The sequence below is a fragment of the Stylophora pistillata genome, chromosome 8 (genome assembly GCF_964205215.1).
Source record: "Stylophora pistillata chromosome 8, jaStyPist1.2, whole genome shotgun sequence".
NCBI classification, from domain to species: Eukaryota; Metazoa; Cnidaria; class Anthozoa; order Scleractinia; family Pocilloporidae; genus Stylophora; species Stylophora pistillata.
The window spans coordinates 6,485,707-6,509,047 of NC_142526.1; the positions used below are offsets into that span (position 1 = coordinate 6,485,707).

A 23,341-nucleotide genomic window follows, 5' to 3' on the forward strand; every position below is an offset into this window, starting at 1 on the left:
GTGTTGTTTATGCACAATTTATTAGCTATGGAAAAACGAAGAGAGAAAAGTAATGTTGCACTCGCACTTACAAGCACTCGTGGAAAGTAAGCACTGTCTAAACTTTTGCAGAGAGATAGCTACCAAGAGTCATCATCTAATTTAGTTTTTTAAGTTTTCTGTATTTTAACCTGTTGATTTTTTTTCCATTTCAGGAAGGTATTTGGTCAAACAAATAGGAGTACGTGATGACTAACACGCGTGAAATCCTACAGAAGATCAGGATAGGTTTAGATGTTGCCACATATCTTCTAAACACTGATCGTGGTATACAAGCCGCTCATTTGTGTTATGAATGTTTAGTCTTACTCAACAATCTAGGCCTTCATATGAACGGACTGGATGTCTCTGAGGTAATATTCAATGCGTACTACGCAATCTCCGGTTACACAAACGCAGTACGATACACCAACAAACTTATCGCCATGTTCCACAATACTACAAACTCAATTATTGAACTGGGAGACAAATACAAAAGACAAAGTAGGCTTGCAGAAGCCAAGGAACTTTTTCAAGGCGCACTTGCCATCGCAAAATCAATTGGCGACGGAATTGGAGAAGCAGTGACTTATGGAAGGCTAGGAGTCCTGTTTCAATCACTCGGTGAATATCAGAAGGCTAAAGAATATCACGAGAAAGCTCTTGCTATCGCAACAGAAATTGGCCATAGGAAAGGGGAAGGGGCATGTAATGGGAACCTTGGAACTGTGTTTCGATCACTCGGTGAATATCAGAAGGCTAAAGAATATTACGAGAAAGCTCTTGCTATCGCAACAGAAATTGGCGACAGGCGAGGACAAGAGACAGTGTATGGGAACCTTGGAAATGTGTTTATATTACTCGATGAATATCAGAAGGCTAAAGAATATCACGAGAAAGCTCTTGCTATCGAAACAGAAATTGGCGATAGAGAAGGAGAAGGGACACGGTATGGGAACCTTGGAACTGTGTTTCAATCACTCGGTGAATATCAGAAGGCTAAAGAATATCACGAGAAAGCTCTTGCTATCGCAACAGAAATTGGCGACAGGAAAGGAGAAGGGACAAGTTATGGGAACCTTGGAACTGTGTTTCGATCACTCGGTGAATATCAGAAGGCTAAAGAATATCACGAGAAAGCTCTTGCTATCGCAACAGAAATTGGCGACAGGAAAGGAGAAGGGACAAGTTATGGGAACCTTGGAACTGTGTTTGTATCACTCGGTGAATATCAGAAGGCTAAAGAATATTACGAGAAAGCTCTTGCTATCGCAACAGAAATTGGCGACAGGAAAGGAGAAGGGACAAGGTATGGGAGCCTTGGAGCTGTGTTTGGATCACTCGGTGAATATCAGAAGGCTAAAGAATATCACGAGAAAGCTCTTGCTATCGCAACAGAAATTGGCGACAGGAAAGGAGAAGGGAGAGAGTATGCGGAGCTTGGAGCTGTGTTTCAATCACTTCGTAAACATAAGGAGGCTAAGGAACATTTTGACAAAGCACTCGCCATCAGTATAGAAATTGGCGTAAGAGAGAGGGAAGCGTACTGCTACAGGAACCTGGCAATTCTGTTAGGATCGTTTCATGACTACCAGAAAGCTAGAGAGTTACTCGAGAAAGGGCTTGCTATCACCATCAATACTGGCGATAGACAACCACAAGGTCTAATCTATTTAGACCTTGGGTACGTGTCCCTATCGCTTGGCAATTACTACGAATCGGAAAAATACTTTGAGAAAGCGCACTTGATGAGCAGCGGAATTGGAGACAATATGACTGACTTTCACAGCCTTCTCGGAATCGCTCAGTTAAAGAAATCGGAATCAAAGCTTGAGGAGGCAATGGTGTATCTACGTCAAAGTATTGAAATTTATGAAAAGTTGCGAAATTTTCTCAAAGAAAACGACGAATTTAAAACATGTCTCTTAGAAGAGCACGGTAATTCCCCCTACGAGTTGCTCAGTCGCATGCTGTGTGCCACCGGAAGTGTGCGAGACTCTCTTAATGTGGAGGAGCTAAGACGCGCTAGAGGCCTCGCAGAATTATTGGCTGATAAACTCCCAATTGAAAGCCACATCTCAGCTGATTCAACATCTCGGCCAAGGATCGAAAGCATTGTGAGTCAAGAGAGCAATTGCGCTGTTTTGTACATTTCATATTGTGAGCGGCATGTTCATCTGTGGGTTTTAAAAGCAAATGGAGACATTGACTATCGAGTGAGCCCCGTAATAAAAATTGACACACTTATGGCTGCATGCGTTTGCGATGTGGAGGAAATTTTTAAAGAAAGTGCCTCCAGTTTCGGAATTTCACGTGACCAGAACTGCGAGGATCGATCTTTGGGTGACGATATCGTCATATCTCCTCAAGAAGAGAGCCGAGCAACCTCGCAAGGAGACGAACTCAAACGCAACGAAATGATTCTTCAACTGTGTTATGACCAGCTTATCGCTCCTGTCAAAGATTTCCTAACAGAGCCTGAAGTCATCATTGTGCCTGAGAAGTGTTCGTACCGAGTCCCTTTTGCTGCCTTGCGGGATGAGACAGTGGGAAAGTATTTTTCAGAAACCCACAGAATCCGCATCGTCCCTTCTCTGACGACTCTCGGCATCATTCAGGAATGTCCGAGGGACTATCACAGTCAGTCTGGTGCACTGGTAGTGGGTGATCCTTTGGCTGGTGAAGTGCAGTATAAAGGAGGTACCCTGAAATTGACACCATTGTTGGGTGCACGAAAGGAAGCGGAGATGGTTGGCCGACTCCTGGGTGTTCAGCCTTTGTTAGGAGAGCACGCAACAAAGCAGGCGGTACTTCACGCACTTCATTCAGTGAGCCTGATACATCTTGCCGCCCATGGTAATGCCGAGAGAGGGGAGATTGCCCTGTCCCCCAACTGCACCACTAAAATTATTCCACAAGAAGAAGACTACCTTTTGACAATGTCCGACATTTCAAAGGTGAAGCTGCGAGCTAAACTGGTCGTACTTAGCTGTTGTCACAGTGGGCGTGGAACGTTTAAACAAGAGGGAGTCATTGGAATCGCTCGGGCTTTCCTAGGATCTGGTGCACGTTCAGTGTTGGTGGCATCGTGGGCCATAGAAGACAAAGCAACAGAGCTACTCATGAAAGTTTTCTACAAACACCTGGCTGCTGGAGAAAGTGCCAGTGAATCTCTTCACCAGGCCATCAAATGGTTGAAAGGCAACGGCTTCACCGAACCTGCCCAATGGGCTCCGTTTGAACTGATGGGAGACAACGTGACATTCGACTTGAAAAAAATAAGGTAAGCTTGTTTTTGAGTAATTTTGTGTAATCGACATAACCCATTTGAGCTTGTGAAAATAAACAGGAGCCTTCCTTTTTCTTTAATTAGAAAAACGTCTGCAACTATGAGGTTTTATTTTATGACGGCACATGTTAGACGGTTTTTTTAGCCCTTTAAATCCTAGAAGTGATTAACATGTAACTTCTCCCTATAATATCCGTACATTATCCAGCAACCACTTATCAGGTACAAGCTGTTCATTATCTAACACCAAATTCCCATCACAAATTTACAAGAAAAGGTGTAGCAACTAGAAGGGAGAATTAAAAATCAGATCTTGGGAGTGAAAGGTTTAGCAAAAACAGGTTATGATTCAGTGTAGTTTCTTAAGTGTGCAAGATGTTTACAATTATGCATTGGTGTAAAGATTGACAGGACAATGACCACAATCTGAGCGAAAATATAATAAATAAATTATGAATAAATTAATCGATAAATCAGTGAATATGGTGAGGAAGCTAACTTTTATGTCTATAACAAGTCTAATGACAACGACTGGGAGATTATGTAAACGTACAAAAAAAAAAGTATTACACATTATTCTTAACTCAAAAGTTTTGTTTTAGGCAAAAAGAACTGACGAAGGACGAAAGTGACGGGGACAAGAAACAGAGTAGCGACTGATCCTTGACTCTCCCTCCCCTCCAGTTTACTGGATGGAAAACTGGTATTTTTTTACACAAAAACTTTTTACTTTGCACTGCTCTTGTGGGTGCTTTTTTTTTACACGGCCCAGCTGTCCAGCAAGCGATGTCATTCGCCCAAAAGTTGTATTATGTTTGCCGAGGAGGAACGAAAATGAACAGATTATTGAAAAATCAAAAAATAGAAAATGTTGAGTAAATTTTCCACTATGGGAAAATTATGGCAGTGTTCTTTAAATTTGAGATTACAAAAAATCATTAACCTTTTTATTTTTTTAGGATATGATTCTAAATTTTACCCTCTAGCTGCCATAATTTTCTCTTTAAATTGATAAGGAGAACCAGCTCGGTAGTACGTAAGAAAAAAAAAAAAAGAAGTCACTCTTAGATTGATAGGTGTGTATTCTGAACTGCCATTAGATACATAATGTGTTAATACTTATTCATGAAGAGTTCATCTATAAATTACTTCAAGGAGTGAACGGGCGAAGGGCGCAGGCGTAGATATCTGGGCCGGAATGTTCAAAGCTGGTTTAAGATAACCCTGGGTTAGCGTGATATTTGATTTCAGGCCTGAAAGCTTTAAAAGAAAGTTCTGTTTCACTGTTTTTGTCTACAATTTGATGATCGGATGCTCTAAAAAGAATACGGTGAATGATGAAATAGCGAAACCTGCATTAAAATTTAACGCTGGGTTAGTGCTAATCGGCCTTCGAACAACTGGACCCTGTTAATTTCTGGAACCTAAACTGTAAAATAATAATAACAATAATAATGGTTTTGGCGATAGAGTGCTTTTGAATTGAGTGTTGTAAAACTGAAAGAAAGGAATCACAACGGCCAATCAGAAGAATGGAAAATACCTTTGAGAGAACTCAGATTAAAAACCGACCAATCATCCCAAAACGCGGGAAAAAGCGGGCGACCAAGTCGTAATTGTTTTTAGTTTAGCGCCTGATTGGTTGAGAGATTGGCCAGGGTTTTATCGACCAATCACAAAGCCAAGTAAGGCAAAAGCAGTTCTAGAGCCAGCTAGGATTACTTTCGACACTCGACTGAACATTGCTCTATCACATTATCATTATCCTTAAAATCTATTTCTCAGCTTTCAGACTCGCTGGAAGAGAGTCCCAAGCTGATGTTGTTGTTGTCTATGTCTTTTCTTCTGATATAAGGTCTTACAACCAAAACGTTATTCCTTTTTTTGTTCTTGGAGTTTATTCTACTACAGTTGGTAATGATATCTAGACGATGGCTGTGATGGAAACCGGATTTCTAGGTTAAAAACACTCCGTCGAGGTGATTATTTTGGTTTCCGATCCTGCGACCTAGATTTGGAATCAATTTTCTCGAATTTGCAAAAATGTTAGCCACACTTTGAAGGCATAAGCTCATAGATTGAACCTCAACTTAACAAGTTGTAATAATAGTTATGATAATAATGATAACATTCTTAAAAGCGATGGGGTGTCGGAAAACCAAAACCGAAGTAGTCACAAGAAAATACCTTTGAGAGACTTCAAAGCAAAACCGACCAAACTGCTTAAACCGCTGGAAAACGCGGGTGACCAAATCATGAATGTGTTTTACTTTTGTAACTGATTGGTTAAGAGATTGGTGCGAGTTTTCTGAGCCAATCAGAGAGCGGAAGTAAAGCAAAACAAAGCAAATCCGGATTTACTTTCGATACTACAATGAAAATTGCTCCGATAGTGATCATAAATGAAACAAATAAAAACGGAAAAAGGCAAAAGATTTAATTTTAACCCTCACAGATTAAACAGAGCCGAACTAGTTTATCCAAATAATGATCATGATGAAAAGTAAAGAACTCAGAAGGGCGAATCTCTGGAAGATTTTAGGAGAAATTGAGGTATCAAGTGTAGCTTGACGTTTCCACTGAAGATCGTTGTAAGGTACACGAATTCTAAGCCATTACTTTCAACGCAATCGGTGGAGGAATTCTCTTAACTCTCTCACAGTACCAAAACCTCGCTCTGAAGTCATCACTGCACGAGACAAACGCTGCTCCTGTTGGGGAGTGGGTGCTACAGAGAATGTGGTTGTTGTGACCTATGTCTTTTCATCTGATATAAGGTCTTACAACCAAAAATTTGGTAGTATTTTTGTCTCTTGGAATTCATTTTACGGCAATTATTAATGATGTCTAAACAATACTGTGATGGAAACCGGATTTCTAAGTTATAAACACACTTCGTAGAGATGATTTTGACTTTTACTATGAATCTTGAACTATCAATCAGTTTTTATCAATTTTGTCAAAATGTTACCTACAGTTTGAAAACATAGGTTTATTTCTTGAACCTCTACTTAAATAGTTGTAATATGAGTAATGATAATATTAATAATAATAATGATATTAATAATAATTGCAAAAGCAGTGTCAAGAGTGTCATAAAACCAAAACCGAAGTGTTCGAACTGTAAAAAGACGAATCTTGGCCACGGATCACAGCTAAAGATATTGGTTTCTTACGTTTAGGCTACGAGCAGCCCCCACTTTAGGCGAAGTCTGTTGCGCGAGTGAAAAAAGCTTTAGATCTCTCGCTGCGTTCTAACATTAACTTTTTTTCGCTGAGTTTTTTTTTACTCGCACGACGGACTTTACTGAAAAGGAGGGACCACTGGTAGTCTACTCACTTTGAGAAATAGAGGTTTCCCAAGCTTTTTTATATCATTTTCCTAATCAGTAGGAGCTCCTGTGATCAGATATTTCGTCAAGATTTTAGAAAATTTAAAGATAAGCTTAAACACGAAGGCACGCTACAAAAGGAGCCTTAGGACCCACTGGACCATTTGTTTATCAACCGTCGTGATGTAGAACTCTTAGAGTCAAGTCAGCTTGAGCTACAGCTACTCCAAACCAGTGAACAGCGGGCGCATTCCTCAAAATTGTTTTATGTCTTCATCACAATACAAGAATTCTTGAGATTTGTATTTCCTTTCTCCAATGGAAACTGTCTTTATTTGTGGCGGTAAATTTGAGACTGAAGTAGGTGGTTCGCACGTTACCTCATGCCACCATGCGGTTCTGTCCTCATGTACAGGTTCACAAGAACCGATACAAAAGACCAAACAATACACAACAGCTAACCAACGACTCCTAAACAAAGAAAGAACAATGGTAATTCCCGTGTGAATCGGTACACCAGGAGAGAACCCCACCATGCTGGTGGAAGTAAACAATAGATATCTCATTAGCTCCTTTTGTTCGTCTACCAGCATTTAAATTTGACCCGCACACGTCAACGGTGAGTGACAAATGAGCCTAGGTCTTCCCAGGGAAGACTTCCTTATATAGCGCGCCTTCGTGTTTAAAGTATATTTTTTTCAATGTCTCCGGTTTCTGGATCAGAAAAATAACTTTGAAATAAATATTTTGCCCTAACTACTTTGTTATTCGTGTGCGGCCTGCATAAACTGAGATCGTTCAGGAATTTCCATTGTTCTTGCCCCGGCTTATGAAAGTGAAATTTCAACCGCCTCTCGGTTAGCTCAATGGATAGAGCGCTGAACTGTTGTGCGGGAGGTCGCGAGTTCGAGTCCCGGCCGGACCAGCACTCAATATCTTAAAATAATTGAGAAGAATATGCTGCCTTTCTATAATATCAAGAAACGGTTAGATATTCTAGTCTTCTCGGATAGGGACGAATAAATGGAGGTCCCGTCTCCTAGAGGCTTAGGGGTAGGAGACGTTAATTTCCCACGCACGAGATTACTGTGTAATGGTTGTCCTCCCCTGGGGTGGGTTGGATGAGTTACTGAGCCCGCAGTGATTGGCGGGAAGCTGTTGCGGTTTCCCTACCTGTCGGCAAATCTTCTAAATAAATAAATAAATAAATTTCAAACCGCTCTCCCTCCTGTTCTTACCCTTTACACCATCTATATTCTCCACACTGATCTCAGTACATTTCCTATGGTAACCACAAGGAGAATTTGTTTGACAATCAGGAGTTTGTTACAGTAGATTGGTGATCATTTCCATTATTCTCCTAACCTTTACATTTGATTCAAGGGCAGGGGCGTAGCCAGAATTTTTCAAAGGGGGGGGGGGTCACAGGGGCTACTTACCAGATTGTCATGTCAACCTCCACACCGTGCATGTTTTACTTAATGTTACAGTTTTGGGATGAGCAGTGAGAGTATACTGGGCAGGCCAAGATATTGTCATGGCATTTTCACCACCTGAATGTTGTAGGTTGTTTGCTTAAAAGAAGGCCTACCAAGGGGAGGCTCACGGGCACCCGGGGCCCCCCTGACTACGCCCTTCAAGGGTGACATTGTAAGGAGAAAGAAGCTTGTCAACTTTACGATCTAAAGGGTTAAAATAGGATTTTTCACTCCTCTGCTACTTACCCGCCGTTTTAATTGAGCTTTGTTTAACTTCATGAATGCCTGGAGCAGTCTACACTAACACAAGATGAAATAACATCTCTCCACTATGGTGTGCCTGTTCAAATTTTGCGATGCACCGCATGGGTTATTGACTCCACCAAAGTTACAACGAATCGGGACACGTGTTATTATGTGTTGTAACAGCAAAACAGAAGACAAATTTCCGACATAACATTCATAATTATATGAACCATATGCCCCCCCCCCCTCCCCAGATAATCCTTAAGAAAACCATAACGAAAGCTGTCGTGAGCCCGTCCGAAAAAAGGTTGTCCGACTTCACACTCGCACGGCTCCTTTACATCTTCCGAGTTACAGAGAACAACGCAAGCCAGAAAGTGAAAGCGTTTTAAAGGTCAAAACCTTTTTGGTGAAACTCCAAATAGAAAAAAATTCAACGGGATACTCGTAATTCATTACCTCTATGTTCGAAGAGTCTCGAGTTTTCCTTTTCCTTACTATGAATTTCTTTTCATAGATTTCTACCTGTTTTTTGAAATTTTCTTTCACGCGAGATGATTAATGCATAAAAATTGCTCATGCGGAATATTGCACCTACAACTGATGAACGAAGCCCTGTTAACCCTTTACACCCTCACATCATGATAGTATGCATATTCTCTAAACTGTTCTCGATACATTTCATAACGAGCTGGCGAGGAGAATTTGATCAACAATCAAGAGCTTTGTTACCATTTCCTTTATTCTCTGACCTTAATGTGTGATTCAGCTGTGAAATTGTGAGGAGAAATTAAATGCTAGTCTCTCTTAGTGGTTAAAGAGTCAATTTTGTAATTCCGAATAGCAAGGAGACAATAGGAGTATATGTATATTGTCAGTTCTATAACACAAGGATCGTTGTCAACCTCACGCGACCCCAGAAATCAAAATTTATTGTAAATAAAACAAATTTATTTTCTTCTTAAGTTGGAAGTTGGAAGCAGCATCAATGATTTTGTTGTGAGTAAGGCAGTGGTTTGTTTGTAAGAAATGAGGCATAATTTACCATCCAGGGAATTAAGGGGGCGGGGAATTGTGGGGGGGGGGGTACCATGGTTTCGGGAAACAAGGGAAGAATGATAAAGGAGATGGCGTAGCTTTGTATTAATATATCTTGTAAAAGAACTACGTGCGTTTCAACGTTGGTGATTAACTTCTCTCTTCTGTCGGAAGTTTCTCCTTTAAGAAACAGAAATGAGGAAACAGAACGCAGAATATGTTATAATATATTTTAGGGATTTGATTATTGTTATTACTGTTGTTATTATTTTACTGATCAGGGTCGTAATTTTTTCTGCAATCTGTTTTCCAGGAAATTTTTTTTCAGTTTCTTGATTCTAATTTCGTGTGTCATACATTCAGAATTAACACCGAATAAGACACAATTTATTCGTTTTTTAATTGAATTTTTTTTCACTCGTTTCTGAAAATGGAAATATTTTGGATCGAAACTTTGTGAAAAAAATTTTGGGAGAGGATTCCGAATTTCAAACAAATTGATAAATCGAGAAGGATTCGATTTTATTTTATCCTAATATATTGATAATATATTGATAACTATTAGTCTGTCTTTTGAGATCAAGTCTTTTTTATTTCGTTTGTTATAAGTTAAGAATTAACTCCGAAAAAGACACGATTTATATATTTTTGTAGTGTAAGAGCATAAACAAACTTGAGTAATAAACTTCTCTGGTCTCTGAAAACTGAAATTTTCGGATCGCAACTCCGTGAAAAAATTTATTACAGAGGATTCCGAATTTCAAACAATCTCCTAAGTCGAGAAAGGTTTGACTTTTTCATCCCGGTATATTGGTAATTATTAAACACTGGATCATTGGATAATGCAATTCAAGACTTTTTATTGGCCTAGCCATTATGGTATATGAGCCAATATACCATAATCTACAGATATTGTAAGCGTACGCGTCAGCTTAAAATTAAAAGGAGCTAAAAAACTTAAGATTTGGTGAGATTTGTGTAATATCTTGGGGGCGTTTTTAATAAAACAATTATTCCACTCGCCCTTGTTGGATATGAGATGATATCTCATATATCATGATATCTCATGATATCTCATATCCAACAAGCGCGAGTGGAATAATTGTTAACTATTAACCCTTTTAGTCCAAATATTTCAGTCATAATTCTCCATACTGTCTGCCATATAATTGGTATGAAGTCAGTTAGGAGAATTTGGTACTAGGTCAACTGATACTCCCCTATTTGATACTTTTCTTTATTCTCATAACTTGTGTGCTTGATTTCGTGTTGATATTGTTAGGAGAAATTCTGTCCTGATCACTCATGGGAGTTGAAGGGTTAATATGTGTTTTAAGATCAAGTTCAAACATTGTTGTGACACTGGCTATTTTCATAAATTTTTGTTTTGCAGGCACGCGGTTTCTTGATTTTGGTTTCATCCATCAGACGATCAGGATACTAAACTCGGAATTTTCTACGTTTTCCATTTGGTAAGCAGCTTGAATAAAATAATTCACAGACACTTATTTTTATATTCTGACAGAAACTTGCTTATATTTGGTGACAGAGAATTCAAACGTGAAAGCAATCTTTGAAATGAGGTTCTCAATGTGGTAAACCGTTAGCCGTAAATCGACAAAACAATTTGCCGTTGAGCGTAGAAAGTGTAGCCATAAAAAATTTTTCATTTATCACAACGGAAAGAAATTAACTTTTAGCCATAATATGCCTCAAGTTCCAACCTTTAGCCGTAAAAGCCTCCAGCCCACTAATTGGAACTTTTTCAATCTGCTGACGATTTGTTCTTTCAGCGATCTAAATGATTTAACTGAGACTCACTATAATTTTTATTTAATCGATCAAATTAACATTTTGTTCTTAACTCGCGTGACTCTTGCTATTTGCATTCATAGTTCTTTTACAGGTTTTTATTTCAATTTCTTGCTTTTGAATTCTGAGGTCACGCGAATAACGCATCAAACTCGGCACGTGCCACGTGTCGAGTACAACGGTTTGATTGTAAGGTAAGCAGCCAATAAACGCTAAAATTAAAAAAAACATTTTTTCCTTTTTTAAACAATCCAGAGTAATTTTAAAATATGGAAACTTGTTTTAATTAGTGAGTGGAATGCAAGAGATCCAAAGTCTCAGAAAAAGTGGGGAAAATTTTCCGTCGTAAAGTTTGACGCGAACAAAGATTTGTAAGCAAAATAAATTGGTTTTTGCCATCCTTAAACCTTCACCTCCAAGATCTCATAAGCATTTCTCCCTTCTTAGTCACATATATTTCCTTTAAAAAAGTGTAGAGAATTTGATGTTGGGTCAAGATGGCTTTCTTACCGCTGAGCAGTTTCTGTATTCTCATCACCTATTTGCATGATAATGTTTCGATATTAAAGAGGAGAAGCTATTTGTAACTTAACTCTGACAGGGTTAATTAAGACGCAAGGCAAATCAATTTTTAAGAGCAAAAAAATTATGATGTAAACAGCACGCGCTCCAATACTTTTCTTTGTATTTTGTATGAAAAGAGTGAGGCGGTGATATTTATTTACCAATCAATCGATGCAAATCCTTACTTTGTAGTAAAACTATTTGATATATAGCTGACACGTAAGCAAGATGAAGCGAAATGTTAGTTCTGATTGGCAAGGTGGAACCTTTTTTCCCGCTCGGGATCGCCCTCTTTGTTCCTGAGCAAGAAACAAAACTGTGTGGAACACCCTTACAAAGTTTATTATTTTTTGACAATGTCGGCGATGGAGTCGCAAAAGCGGTAGAGAACAGGCAGAAAAACAAAAAAAATAAACAACTCTCGTAGGTTTAATGTGCTGCAAACACAGTTGGCTCTCTATGATAAAGAAATCATTCTTTATTTGAAAGTAAAGTGGAATTTTTTTGTTGTATAACAAATCATTTATCGACCAAGCCTGTTAGGCCAAGAAGGGCTGGATATTAGCCTCTCTGGGGTTCTTTGTGGACCACCACATAGTCTCGATCCTTACAAACGCAAAGAAAAACAACTCGCCGAATATCCAGCCTTCTTCACCTCACCCTTGGACAAGAACGCATATTTATTTGCATTCAATATTGACAGGATAAGTTTTTCTTTCAGTTTCCAACTTCTGGTTTTACTAATCAAACGACCAGGAAACTGAACGAGGCACGCGTTTGTTTATAAAGGTGAGCCGTCTCTCTCTTATAGTTCTATGGCTTCCGCCCATTATTTTCACTTTTCTTAAAAGAATTCACGTTTTTATTCTGTCAGAAAATATAGGAAAAATTTAACAGGTTTCACTGTCTGGCCATGTGGTGGTCGAAAAATAATACAAAAATTTTCTGTGACGGATATCAACTCAATGAATCCAAAAGCGAAGTTTTAAATCTGAGATGCTATTGATACATTTTATCTGAATTACGCGCAGATGAAACATCAGCAAAGGAGTCGGGGAGGGGAGGGGCAATCAATGTTCATATGAACCAGTTTGAAATTGTTTATTTATCGTTTTGCCATCTAAAGGAAGGTGGAGGATTTTGGAGATCACATCATTTTTAGAGGGGGGGGGAACGCTGGAGGATCAGACAATTAGTTGTCTATGAGAGGGGGGATTAATAGGGTTCTGAGGAGAATCTTTGGTGAATTTTTCATGATGCGAAAATTACGGCACTGTTTTCTTTAAACTTGAGATTACAAAACATCTTTAACTTTGTTATTTTTCTGAGATATGATTCTCATCTCTACTTACCAGCTGACATAATTTTCTCTCTAAATTGATAAGGTGAATCAGTTCGATTTATGAAAAAAGGAAAAAAAGAAATCGCCCTAAGATTGATAGGTGTGTATTCTGAATTGCCATAAGATACATGTGTTGATAGTTTTGTAGTGAGAATTCACATGTAAATCACTTGAAGAAGTTAGCGGGCAAAGGGCGCAAGCGAAGACATCTTGGCCGGTTTGTCCAAAGCTGGGTTAAAATAACCCAGGGTTAGCCTGAAATTTGATTTCAGATCTGAAAGCTTTCAAAGAAAGTTCAGTTTAACTATTTTTGTCTACAATTTGATCATCGGAAGCTCGTAAAAAAACAGGGAAAATTGTCCCAAAAAGTTTCTTGACGAGAGAAATAAGGAAACCTGGATAAAAATTGAACCCTAGGTTAGTAGTAATCTGCCTTTGATCAACTGGACCCTGTTCATATTTGGAACCTAAACTGTAATATGGTCAGAACAATAATAATGGTGTTAGCGATAGAGTGCTTTTGGATTGAGTGTCGTAAAACTGAAACAAAGGAATCACAACGGCCAATCAGAAGAAAGGAAAATACCTATGGGAGAACTGAAGCTAAAAACCGACCAATCATCCAAAAGCGCGGGAAAACGCGTGAGACCAAGTCGTAATTGTTTTTAGTTTAACGTCTGATTGGTTGAGAGATTGGCGCGTGTTTTCTGGACCAATCACAAAGCGAGGTAAGGCAAAAACAGAGCCAGCCAGGATTACTTTCGACACTCAATTGAACTTTGCCCTATCACATTATCATTTTCCTTACAAGTTCATTCTCAGCTCTGTGATTGGCTAGAAAAGAGTCCCAAGCTGATGTTGTTGTGGTCAATGTCTTTACTTCTGATATAAGGTCTTACAACCAAAATATTATTGATATTTTTTGTTCTTGGAATTCATTATAACTAAAGTTTTTAATAATATCTTAACAAGAGCTGTGATAGAAACCGGATATCTTAGTTAAAAACACACTTCGTAAAGATGATTATTTTGGCTTTCAATTGTGCGACCTGAATTATGAATCAGTTTTCTCAGTTTTGCCAAAATGTTACCTACACTTTGAAGACATAAGTTCATATACTGAACCTCAACTTAAATAGTTGTAATAATAGTAATACTAATAATAATGAGAGCAATGTTAAAAGCAAAGGAGAGAGTGTCGTAAAACCAAAACCAAAGTAGTCACAAGAAAATAACTTTAGGAAACTTCAAAGCAAAACCGACTAAACCGCTAAAAGCGCGGGTGACCAGATCGACGATATTTTTACTTTTGTATCTGATTGGTGAAGAGATTTGCGAGAGTTTTCTGGGTCAATCACAGAGCAGAGAAAGGGAACAACAAAGCAATCGCAGATTTACTTTCTACGCTCTGATAGTTATCATAAATAAAACAAACACGTTAAATGGCGCTAGATTTTATTTCAAAGTCTTACAGATTAAACAGAGCCGAACGAGAAGGGTGAATCTCTGAGAGATTTAAGCAGAAATTGAGGTTGACTGTAGATTTACATTTGCATTGAAGATCGGTTTAAGGAACACGAATTCTAAACTATTTCTTTCAATGCGATCGGCGGAGGAAATCCTTATACTCCCTCACAGTACCAAAACCTTGCTCTGAAGTCATCGCTGCACGAGACAAACGCTGCTCCTGTGGGGGAATGGGTGATGCAGCGACTATGGTTGTTGTGACCTAAAGAAAGCACATGTATACCACAGGAATATTAGCGCATTCAGTCTCAGTCCCAGAGTTAAGTTTCGCCCTCGTAATCATGATTCCACTTCGCTGGTCTTTTTAACGTCATGTGGGGCATACGTGAAATGAGCGAGCTTTTCACGTGCACTCGTTTCATAACGTGGTCTTACTAAAAAACGAAATGGTTTTCCGGGTTGTGGATGTTTATCATTGAATGCGTGACACATGAACAAAGACACGCAAAACGAGGCCTCTACTACCATACTTTTTACATGAACAAAGAAACCATTTTATTTGTACCTGAACTGAGAGTTTTCTGCAGCTCTGTCGACCTCGTGTCCCAGCATGCTATACTGTTATTCGATTCGTCTGCAGCAATCACTATTAAGATTGAATAGGTTGAAAATTTAGCAAACAGAATCGCAACGTTCTATGAAGACCTACCTCTCCAATGAGCCCTTCTTGAGTGAGCTCCCTCTCAAGTGAGCCCTCTCTCAGCCACCCTAAATATTCCCCACCTCTCATAAGCCCCCTCTCTACGAGCCCCCCTCGCTTAAAAGCCTCCTGTCTGGGGAACTCCTCTCCTAATGGCCCCTTTTCTCATAACGTTCCCTTTCTGATAAGACCCCTATCTAATGAGCCCCCACTCTGATATTCCCCTTCCTATCATTCCCCCCCCCCACTCCAACAAGTCCTCTCCCTTGCCTCTCTCGAAAAAGCATCCCCTCACTAAGAAGCTCCCCCTTAATAATAAGTTTCCCTTCTCTTAAAAGGTTTCTCTCTCTAACAAGCTCCCCCTCTGTAATTATCTCCCCTCTTTTGTAGGTACCCCTCTCTGGCGATAAGACCCTCTGTCTTAGAAGCTCCCCTCTCTTCTATAGACTTTCCTCTCTAATTATCTCCCCTTTATAGTAAGTGCCCTCTCTCTAATAAGCCCTTTTCTCTCGCACCTCCTCTTATCTAATAAGCTCCCCTCTCTCCTATAGGCTCCCCCTCTCTAGTTATCTCCCCTTTATAGTAAGTGCCCTCTCTAATAAGCCCTTTTCTCTCGCATCCCCTCTTATTTAATAAGCTCCCCTCTCTCCTATAGATTCCCCCTCTCTAGTTATCTCCCCTTTATAGTAAGTGCCCTCTCTCTAATAAGCCCTTTTCTCTCGTATCCCCTCTTATCTAATAAGCTCCTCTCTCTTTGTCTTGTTTGAATGTGTAACTGTCTAGGTTAGATATTAGTGACGTTTCTGTCAGATCGTATTTCAGAACCTCGTGCGTCTTTACTAGTAGTCTGTGTGTACCGTCTAAGTTTGCGTTCTTGAAGTTTATTGCGTTCGTTACGAAGTCTTTGGATCTTGCGTATATAACTACTCAGGCGTACAGAGAGGACAATCGGCAATCGGTAAGCACGTATTTCTACCTTTCTTAGCTTCATTTCGTCGGTTATTTCTAGTTTAGTTGTTTTGCCATTTCCTGCGTTCGTGTTTTTATCACATCCAATCATTGCTCGGCTTTGTCCTTTCATGTCGCTTAGATTAGATATTCTCGTTTGTATTTTAGTTTGACGGTTTTGAGCATTGGTACATGGTAATAAAGATTGGAAATCAACACGAAGTTCAAGGCTCTTAATCAGTGCTTTGACGTCCTTATTTCTAATTCTGAACTTGCGGTTATCGCGCCTGGAGTCAGTTACAGAATGTTTCCAGTACTTATTATATAGATCCTAAAAAAACAACAGACATTATCAAACTGGACTCACAAAAATCCTCGGTGTGGTTGAAAACAATCTGTGTCCTGTAGTTCGACATTGTGGGGCCCATGTACATGCTTAGAGCCTTTTCTAAAATAAAATTGAACGAATTAAAACAGTCTTTGTCGGTGTATAACTGACTGTTGATGCTGAAGTAAAGGCACATTCTGTACTCCCTGTAAAAGTTCACCATTGACACACTAACACTAGTATTTATATTCTCCACACTGTTCTCTCTATATTTGCTGTGGTAATGCCAAGGAGAATTTGTTTACCAATCAGGAGCTTCTTAGAGTAAATTGGTGATCATTTCCATTATTCTCATAACCTTTACATTTGATTCAAGGACGATACTGTAAGGAGAAATTAGAAGCCAGTCCCTCTCAGGGGTTGAAGGATTATAAAGGTAGAAGCACAATAAAAAACAAACTAAAAACAAGTAAAAGTTAATCGTTTTGAGTTTATTAATTACCAGTAGAGTTCCCATAGATACACACGAGAATCTTTTCCACTTGAAACAATATACTGCAAGAGAGTAAAGAGTACTGAGTTTTCAAATCTTTGTTATTTTCAACCAGTTAGCCTGTTCACGGCTTTCAGCAAGTGGAACGATACGAAATCTATGCAAAGTTGTGAACAGCGTGACAAAGGCAGCAGAGTGAAAACCGAGAGAGGCTCGGGTCAAGTCGTTCGTTACATGACCAGACCCAAGCCTCCATCGTTTTTCCACTCCTCTGCTACCAACGCGCCATTTTTTATTGCCCTTTGTTTAAATTCCTGAATGCATGGAACGGTCTACACTAACACAAGCTGAAATTATACCACTAGCTTTCAAGTAAGCATTTGTTGTTAGAAAAAATATCTTAAGTGCAATTGAACAAAGTAAGAAACCATAATTTTTTTCTTCTTACCTTTCCGTTTTGAGAAAAACAAACTGAATACACCTGCAGCAGAAAACACCACCTTAGTAATTCGTACAAAGTCCTCTACACTACTAACCTCTCCATCCTGGTTTGCCTGTAAGTAACTAACAACTTCACTCTGGTGTGCCTGCACATAACTACCCCCTCGACCCCAGTGTACCTGCACATAACTACACTTGCACCTTGACATACCTATACATAACTACCCTCTCCACCCTGGTGTGCCTGTACATAACTACTCCGTGCACCTTGATGTACCTATACATAACTACCATCTCCACCCTGGTGTGCCTGTACATAACTACCCCGTGCACGTTGATGTACCTATACATAACTACCCTCTCCACCCTGGTGTGCCTCTACATAACTACCCCGTGCACCTTGATGTACCTATACATAACTACCCTCTCCACCCTAGTACGCCTGGCATAAATAACTTCTTCACCCTTGTGTGCCTGTCTAAAACTAACCTCTCCACCCTGGTGTTTGTACAAAACCAACCCCCTCCACCCTGGTGTGTTTATACAAAATTAACCTCTCCACCTTAGTGTGTTTGTATATAACTTACCTCTCCATCGCGATGTGTTTGGACAAAACTGACCTCTCCACCCTGGTGTGTTTGTACATAACTAACCTCTCAAATCTGGTGTGCCTCTACAAAACTAAAATCTCCACTTTGGTGTGCCCGTACATGACTAACCTCACCACTTTTGTGTGCCTGTACATAACTAACCTCTCCACCCTGGTGTGCCTGTTCAAATGTTGCAATACATCGATTGCTGACTCCATCCCAGATCTACAGCAAATGAAGACATGTGTTATCGTGTGTCAAGTTATTGACAACAAAAATAAGGAAATATTTTTTAACGTAATATTCATAATAATATGACCCACATGGTCCTCCCGCAGACAATCGTAAAGAAAGCAATTATGAAAGCTGACGTGTGTGCGACGGGGTGCGAGCCAGTCTGGAAAAGGTGGACCGGCCCCACACTTGCGTGGCTCTTTTGCATCTTCCGAGTTACAAAGAATCACACAAGCCATTAAGTGAGTATGTCTTAAAAGTCATGAACTGTTTTGGTAAAACTCAAAACAGAACGGTAATTCAACAGGATACTCGTACTTAATAAGCTTTGTGTTGGAAGAGTCGCGTGGTTTTCTTTTCCCTAATTTAGATTTCCTTTTACAAATTGCTATGAGTGTTTTAATTTTCTCTCTCTTTTTTTCCCCGAGATGGTTGTGGAGTTTCTTATGTTTTCCTTCGCGCGGGTAAATTGGCGCGCAGACGTCAAACTTACTCCCCTCGCGCAAGCCCTGTGTTTGACTGACATGTTCTCTATAAAACACCTTAAACATTTTCAATAATTGCACAAGCGCAAAGCTTTCACCACTGTGTTGGTCCCACCTACCTTTATTGATCCATCCTTGCTACAAGATGCATAAAGATTAGCTGATGCGGAATATTGCACCTACAATTGATGAACGAAGCCCTGTTAACCCTTAACACCCTCACATCATGATCAGTGTGCATATTCTCTACACTTTTATCCATACATTTCCTAACGAGCTGACAAGGAGAATTTAGTCAACAATCAAGAGCTTTTTAGATGGTGATCATTTCCTTTACTCTCGTGACCGTAATGTGTGATTCAGCTGTGAAATTGTCAGGAGTAATGAAATGCTAGTCACTCTAGGGGTTCAAGGGTCAATCTTACATTCCGAATAACAAGGACATGGACACTCTAGAATTACACGTATATCGTCTGTTTTACAGTTTACTAGTATTTAGATGATTCTCAACCTCATGCTGCCCCAGAAATCAGAATTCACTGTAAATTGAATAAATTTCTTTTTCTCTCTAGTTGGAAGCAGCATTAAGAATTGTGCTGTAAGAAATTGGATGTACGGGACCAGTTTTTTTTTAATACCCTGGGGAGGGGGGGAATTTTGTGGTCCTTGGTTTTCGCGGGGAGCGAAGGGGGAATCAGTCGTCATCAACAGAATATAAGCGGGTGGGGCTACATAAAATTTACAGTCAATTGACTGCATATGACTTTGGGGGGGGGGGGGGGAGAGATAGTAACGTTACATAACCTTACAGGTTGATCGAGTAAATCTTAAAATGACACAACGAAAATCTTACAACTCCCCCCTCTTTCCCCCTGGGCGATAACTAATGACCAGTCCCTGGGCTAAGACTGTCTGATGGGTAAAAAATGTAGAGTAAGAGTTCTTGTTAACAGCTCACCCGTGTGATTAAAATTTGTCAAAAATAAAATTAATCTTACCATATTAATAGATCCTGTGTGATATTCGCGAGGATTTGCCGGTACAAAACACTGCCCTGTGTTTGTATCATAAAGACGAACTGTAGAAAAAAAAAACGAAATACAAAACGATTAATATGTTTAGAGTGGATGAATGACAGCATGCTCCTGCAAGAACAGGATATAAGAAGAGTCCATTATCAGCTATAATATAAAAAAAAATCCTTATGAAGAATGCCATCGAATGTGTCCGAAAAGAGTTCTTTTTTGGAATGGCTCATCTTGTAAATTAGTTTGACTACATTCAGTCAGAATAAAATGTTTCAAGACATGCTAACAAACGAAGGCCAAAGGACTTATTTTTTTTTTTCTCTTGATGGTCAAATCGCACTCAGAAAGACTTTCACTGCTCTTTGAATTTGACTATGAGTAATCTGGTACCCAGATCCTACCATGTAATAAACGCAAAGGGTCTGGGTATGAGAAAAGACTGCGCGACTACTGCTTATCGGCCATAACATAATTAACAAAAATTCAGTACACTAATTTACAGCAATTTTCTTCTCCGTGATTTCGTGTGACGGAAAAGGACGGGCTGCTTGTAGTCTGGGTTTAAATAGGAAAAAAGAACTCACTGGTTGGGTGCTCTGTGCCAACAAGAATGAAATCTCCTGTGGGATGAAACGACATAGATGTTACAACCTCGGCTTCCTGAAAGAAAAACAGATCGTAACTTGCAGTTTTTAGCAACCTCAAATAATTTAAAACTATCTTTTGCACAATGCGTATAAGTTAATAGGTTGCTTCAGTAGTAGACTCAGCGGAGGGGGACTCAAGGGGAGGGGAGTGAAAGGGGGAGGGGAGTGAAAGGGGGAGGGGAGTGAAAGGGGGAGGGGAGTGAAAGGGGGAGGGGAGTGAAAGGGGGAGGGGAGTGAAAGGGGGAGGGGAGTGAAAGGGGGAGGGGAGTGAAAGGGGCAGGGGAGTGAAAGGGGGAGGGGAGTGAAAGGGGGAGGGGAGTGAAAGGGGGAGGGGAGTGAAAGGGGGAAGGGAGAGGAGTGAGTCTATGCCCCCCTTCCCGTCAGACCTATACTTATAGTGTTCATTCAATCAAAATTTACGACCCCCCTCCCTCCACCTCCATCAAAAACTCCTACATCCAATTCAGATATCAGTTACTGAATAGTTTATGAAATGTTCAGAATGTTTGCCATATACATGTAGCTTACCTGAAGGGAACGATATGCCTTTTTCACGGAGGGTTTGGAGATATTGAACAGTTTAACTGTGCAGTCTTTACCGCCAGATGCCAAGACCAAAGCGCTGGGATGAAATTCAACAGCTGTAACTTCTTGAAACAAAATGAAAACAGTAGTGTAATACATCCGGCACTCTAATGACAACAATAACAATCAAGATAAGGTTCGCGTTAACGATATTGATAAAAGAGAGATTAAGCAACTCCATTATGTGAAACGGCAAACGTCAGCTGGCCCTTTCACGTTTCATGTAAAATGGCGTGAACCTTGTGGCTTTAGCTTCGCGTGAGCTCACGTCATAGTAGATTTGAAGGCGCCCTTGTATGACTTACAAGAAACAATTCCCGTTCCGTTTTTCCGCCAATTAACTTCTACTCGGTAAGAGAAAAAGTGAAAAAAATCTCCCGCACACGAGAAACGCGAAACAGGTTACTTTCCCGTTGAAACGACGAAGCGCAACCGGCGAACCTGAAAAAATGGCGGGAAAAACAAGGTCACGTGGACACTCTTGCTGTTCACGTTTCACGTAAACGCGGAGCTTAATATGCTTACGAGCACAATTACGATAGAAATAATAAGCTTATTCTCAGCGCGTTAGTGACGTACATCCATATGGTCGTAAAGAGTCCTGATAACTGGATGATTTTCTAAATTGGTGCCAGCTCCTTGATCCTGTGTTTGTGGCATCGTGTTTTTTGCAATCATTCTCTCGACATCTAACACCTGCAGGAAATAACCCGGAGAAAGTACAGAGATAAAACGCGACCAACATTCAAACTGTGCTACAATGTATTTGCACACTTATCAGTCATTCATTTCAATAGCTGCTTTACATTTTCACGTTGGAAGAAATAAATTATCTTAAGGTCTTTATAGAAGATTGTCAAATTAAGATTCATTTAAGTGGGAATTGAGGACGAATGGTGCTAGGTGCGCTGAACTCCGCGTTGAGAGGTCCTGGTTCTAGCCCAGTGCTAGGCACTCTAGGCACTCTGTTTAAAGGAAATGAGCGAAAACGCGGGCACACGAAAAGCCGTGGGGGACTAGGAAAAAAGGCCATCACCGTGACAACTGCAACTACTGTCCGTTTTTTTTCGGCTCTTTCTCGAGTCTCGATTTACTGAGGGCCAAGAACAAACCTATCTAAAATCTTTTTTTTTTTTTTGTCATCATGATGAAGCTCAAAACAAAATGGTAAACCAACTGTGGATATCAGTGTTTACATAAGCTTTGTAGGAAAGTCTTGAGTTTTCCTTTTCCCAATTTTTCTTTCCTTTTGTTTATATTTCTAAGAACGTTTCAATTTTGGTCGCATATTTTACGTCACAGCAGTTATTGTTTGAAATTGGCGCCGTTGGCCAAAATTGATCTCCGACCTTGCACACGCCAGATGTTTGACCGATGTGTTTCATGTTAATTTTATAACAACATACCTTGATGGACGCATCCACTGAGCCTGTGGCTATCAATCGACCTAAAACAGAATAATGAAACATGTAACTTAATCATGGTCATTTTTCACTGAAGGGGGCCTAAATTCAGCGTCCTGACTTATAGGGATACTTCAAAATCATGTTTCCGAGTAAGGACTGGAACCTATCATCATTTTTCCGGTAAAGTCAGTGAAAAATAATAATAGGCTTCACTCCGTTCTCGAAAACCTGATATTGGAGTTTCCATCTAAGTCAAGACACTAAACTCAGGCGACATCTATTTGAAATAATCAAAGTACTAACTACTCTCGATAGCCGGCTTCCGAACGGTAAAATAAAACAAAAAAACCGAAAACGAGCATACGCACCGAAAAATAAACAGAATTTTACCATTTTGACTAAAACTCGCTGTTCGGCAGGGAGCCTTATGTGCTGTTACGTAATATGTTTCGTACATGGCCGCTGGAGGACTGGTACCATGATCTGGAAAAGAATGTCATGTGGTAAGTCTTCCAGAATTCTCTCATTGAATGGGAGGTTCCTCTTCATAACATTGAAACACCTTCAGGAGCGCTTTTTCCAGTCCCAATCAGTTCCCCATATTGGAGGTTCCATTGTATAATCATTATATGCGTGACCTACAATGACGGCACCTCCTTGTCTCGTACCTTTCATAGTTGTAAGCTACATTTGCACGGTAGGATCTGGGAACAAGATCAGGCACCCCTCTACATTAGTTCTCAAATGATGACTGCTCTACTTTCCGTCTTAAAACTCACGCTAACAAGCTCCTTCAACATGCGAGGGTATACAGCTATGCAACTTCCCACAAAGGATAACTGCTAGTTTGGTGACCTTAACCCCTTAATG

At 39.9% G+C, this 23,341-nt stretch overlaps 3 protein-coding genes across 3 annotated transcripts; 1 reads left to right on the forward strand and 2 right to left on the reverse strand.

Annotated features, from left to right (window-relative positions):
* The first annotated feature begins 210 nt into the window (after window positions 1-210).
* On the forward strand, window positions 211-4,632 carry LOC148724676 (uncharacterized). Its single transcript, XM_088729750.1, has 2 exons — window positions 211-3,301; window positions 3,910-4,632. Exons 1-2 carry the CDS (start codon window positions 228-230, stop codon window positions 3,965-3,967), a joined length of 3,132 nt encoding a protein of 1,043 aa, XP_088585876.1. The 5' UTR covers window positions 211-227; the 3' UTR covers window positions 3,968-4,632.
* Window positions 4,633-15,620: 10,988 nt separating this feature from the next.
* LOC148724677 (cleavage stimulation factor subunit 1-like) lies at window positions 15,621-21,164 on the reverse strand. The gene is made up of 8 exons (XM_088731358.1): window positions 21,009-21,164; window positions 20,418-20,493; window positions 19,804-19,883; window positions 18,925-18,984; window positions 18,249-18,311; window positions 17,504-17,536; window positions 17,065-17,117; window positions 15,621-16,682 (listed from the first exon to the last, which is right to left on the reverse strand). Coding segments are annotated over exons 1-8 (522 nt in total). The 3' UTR covers window positions 15,621-16,681.
* Window positions 21,165-21,612: 448 nt separating this feature from the next.
* On the reverse strand, window positions 21,613-23,202 carry LOC148724678 (cleavage stimulation factor subunit 1-like). Its single transcript, XM_088729804.1, has 3 exons — window positions 22,862-23,202; window positions 22,472-22,512; window positions 21,613-21,761 (listed from the first exon to the last, which is right to left on the reverse strand). The coding sequence occupies exons 1-3, from the start codon at window positions 22,926-22,928 to the stop codon at window positions 21,633-21,635; spliced, it is 237 nt and encodes a 78-aa protein (XP_088585930.1). The 5' UTR covers window positions 22,929-23,202; the 3' UTR covers window positions 21,613-21,632.
* Between the last annotated feature and the right edge of the window lie 139 nt (window positions 23,203-23,341).